At 35.4% G+C, this 3042-nt stretch overlaps 1 protein-coding gene across 1 annotated transcript; it reads left to right on the top strand.

Moving 5' to 3' along the window:
• The first annotated feature begins 1069 nt into the window (after window positions 1–1069).
• LOC108743553 (protein abrupt-like) lies at window positions 1070–2441 on the top strand. The gene is made up of 4 exons (XM_018479121.1): window positions 1070–1218; window positions 1553–1783; window positions 1849–2065; window positions 2342–2441. The coding sequence occupies exons 1-4, from the start codon at window positions 1078–1080 to the stop codon at window positions 2428–2430; spliced, it is 678 nt and encodes a 225-aa protein (XP_018334623.1). The 5' UTR covers window positions 1070–1077; the 3' UTR covers window positions 2431–2441.
• The last annotated feature ends 601 nt before the right edge of the window (window positions 2442–3042 follow it).

Genomic DNA, 3042 nt, shown 5'->3' with positions numbered 1-3042 from the left:
CAAGCTATCCAAGGATGGTACTATAGAATGTCACCTCAAGGTAGGCCTAGTGGCGTCATCTCTTGGTTAGGCCGGAAACTTATCAATCCACCCTCGTATAAGAAGTCAGATAAGTCAGGACGGAAGGAGTAGTAGAGATATCAAACAGAGGATAGCTCTGGGACAAATCGCCTTCAATAAAAAGAAGTCACTTCTATGCTCGCAAAGGGTTAATTTAGAAATTCGAAAAAGGTTGCTAAAGGTTTATGTTTGGAGCACGGCGCTGTACGGGCGCAAAACATGAAAAGAAAAGGTTAGAAGCGTTCGAAATGTGGTGTTACAGGCAAATGGTGATGATAACTTGGGTAGGAAAGGTTAGAAATGAAGAGGTATTAGAAAGAATAGGAGAACAGAGGGCTCTATGGAAGTCAATAACAAATAAACGAGATATGTTAGTAGGATACATTCTCAGGCATGAAGGTCTAGTCAGAGACATTTTAGAGGCAGAAACGGGAGTTAGGAGGGTTAGAGGTAGGCCTAGATTAGATTACTGTTCGCAAATAATTATGGATGTGGGATGTTCTAGTTTTAGGAAAATGCGAAGATTAGCTCAGGATAAGAATGAGTGGAGGTGCGTGTCGAGCCAGTCTTAGTACTGACGACCTGATGATGATGATGATGATGATGATGATGATGATGATAATATATTTCATGTAAATTGATTGAGTCAAAACGGTATATTAATAAAAATCTACCCTGCAAATTTAGTTAAAAAATATTGTTGTGACTACGGTCATTAAGATTGATAAAGGTCGCACTTCCCTGTAAAGATATAGCCATGGGTCATCAATTGAGCTCACTTCTAACCTTTGCGCAGCTACTACAGCGTCTTACCGTTTTAAAATGGGGTTTTGTCAGTAAAATAAGAAATGTTTTCTTATATAAACAGCACAAAGTAGAAAGAAAGCAGTAGTTAAAGACAGAAAAGGCGCTAAGGTTTCATTTATTTACAAATCCTATTTGTCTATTTGTTATAAGTAACTTCTAAGGTTCTAATCATAAATCATTTGGTGAAAGTTTTTCCTTTATTGCAGGTTTATGTATAATGGAGAAGTACACATAGGCCAAGAACAATTAACCGATTTTTTAAAGACTGCACAAATGCTAGAAGTCAGGGGTTTAGCAGATGTTTCGGCGGGTACAAGAATCGTTGCTGGATCTGACGATAAAATATCACCCGTAAGTGTAATACAAAAACAATAATTTTTTTATTTAGAAGCAGTTGTTATCACTCAATATTTGATAGAGCGTATACGGCGACAGCAGTGGAGTTTTTGTCAAAAAATAAATATAAAATGATCCATTTTGGCAGATTACGATTGCAGTTGGTTGTGGGTGTAACTATTATACGAATGTTACCGTGCTGATAATTATTTAATTAAATAATCTACTTGTAATTAAATTTATTTATAGTTTAACAATTACAAAATAACTGAAGAAGTAGAGAAAAGTGAAATCAACTGTTCATAAGTAGTTGTCGTCTTGTTGCGTGAACTGTTTTATATATTCGCAGAATTCGACGTCACTGAATTGGGGTCCGGACAATCCAGATTCTCTTAGATCGAGTGGGTTATCTCCTCCTCCTATGAAACGATCCAGGAGTTCAGATCAAATACGAAGATCGTACAACAGTCCAGAGAGAGGGAGAAGTCCTTCGAGAGGGAATAATAACAATGGTGATATGCGAGAATCTCTACTTGGTCAAGCTCTTGAAGCTGGGCCGACTGTACATACTAGTGCAAGTGTGAGTTCAAAATTAGTCTTTTGTTTTTTTTTTGTAATACGCAGCAATTTCATTTGTTGTTGCAGAAGGGCCAATCCGATTCTTCCCTACAAGCCCAATCGACGGGCGAAGAAAGCAATAGTAGTGATACAGCCATGAGCGACCATGGCGATCGAGTAACTCCAAAGACTGAACCTTCCGATTATCCAATGTTGGATGATCAACACCCATATAACACCAACGGAGGTCTTATGGATCAACACAGAGCACCATCGTTTCCCGGTGCACTGTTAGGTCTTCAAGGTATGTTCCCATCACTTATATTACCATTTACTAATAAAAAGCTATAATTCTGAAAGAAATGTCTTTTTAATAAAACTACATTTATTTAATTTAAGTTTTAATTGCTTTTCACTCAATAATCCTGAATGTAATTACAATTATATAATGTTACATCGCGTAAAAGAATTAAGAGAAGTACCTTTTGATTCACCCTGTATATTGATTTATTTATTTATGTAACAGTGGATCGTGCAGTTTGTATAATTGTAGTTACAATTATTCCTTCTTTTGCTACAGGATTACAAGGACTGATTCCTGGACCTTCAGGCATGCACAGTAGTTCTCCAGAAAGTTTTGGTAAGTTCCTATCAAATTTTTTTATATGATAATTTTATTTAAATGAAACTTACTGAGGGTAGTTTTAGAAAGAACCAATTTTAAATTATCCTTATATAACATTATCAAAGAATGAACAAAGCGTTGCTGTTTGAAATTAATTAATAAGTTTTGCAATTAGTTCATTTAAATGATTTAATTTTATTTTGAACAGATTCACTTGTTGTAAAACTTATCGTCATTTCAATTAGACGTGGCCCTTACTTAAAACATATAAGCATCATATATTCATGTTGAAAAAATCAATATGAAGTATTAGGATCATCTATAAAATCCTCCAACCAAATTTACGCATCCTTTACCCCTCCAACCCCTTTGTTTCGCTAATAATTTTTCAACCCAAACCTAATAATTTGACCCCACCCTTAGTAATAAAAATAAGAACTATGATATTTAAATGATAGAAATAAAATTAATGCACCTATTTTACACGTGACGTGACATCAGCTTTCTTTGGACCCTCTCCCCCTTCGCCATATTTAATCACGGCAGGTAATTGTCCCCCCCCTTGCTCTTTTTGCGTACGTTCATATTTTATGGATGATCCTTCATGAATTAAAATACATACATAAAATTAAAGGACAAGAATAAACCAAAGTATA

Source organism: Agrilus planipennis, unplaced genomic scaffold (genome assembly GCF_000699045.2).
Source record: "Agrilus planipennis isolate EAB-ADULT unplaced genomic scaffold, Apla_2.0 scaffold493, whole genome shotgun sequence".
NCBI lineage: Eukaryota > Metazoa > Arthropoda > Insecta > Coleoptera > Buprestidae > Agrilus > Agrilus planipennis.
This window is presented reverse-complemented; position numbering and strand designations above follow the sequence as displayed.

What these genes read in the sequence shown, in the direction of transcription:
- LOC108743553 (XM_018479121.1), top strand. Translation starts at nt 1,078, where the DNA reads ATGTATAATGGAGAAGTACACATAGGCCAAGAACAATTAACCGATTTT. An exon ending in CTGACGATAAAATATCACCC is followed by an intron (nt 1,219 to 1,552) that starts GTAAGTGTAATA and finishes ATATATTCGCAG; the next exon opens with AATTCGACGTCACTGAATTG. An exon ending in CTGTACATACTAGTGCAAGT is followed by an intron (nt 1,784 to 1,848) that starts GTGAGTTCAAAA and finishes TTGTTGTTGCAG; the next exon opens with AAGGGCCAATCCGATTCTTC.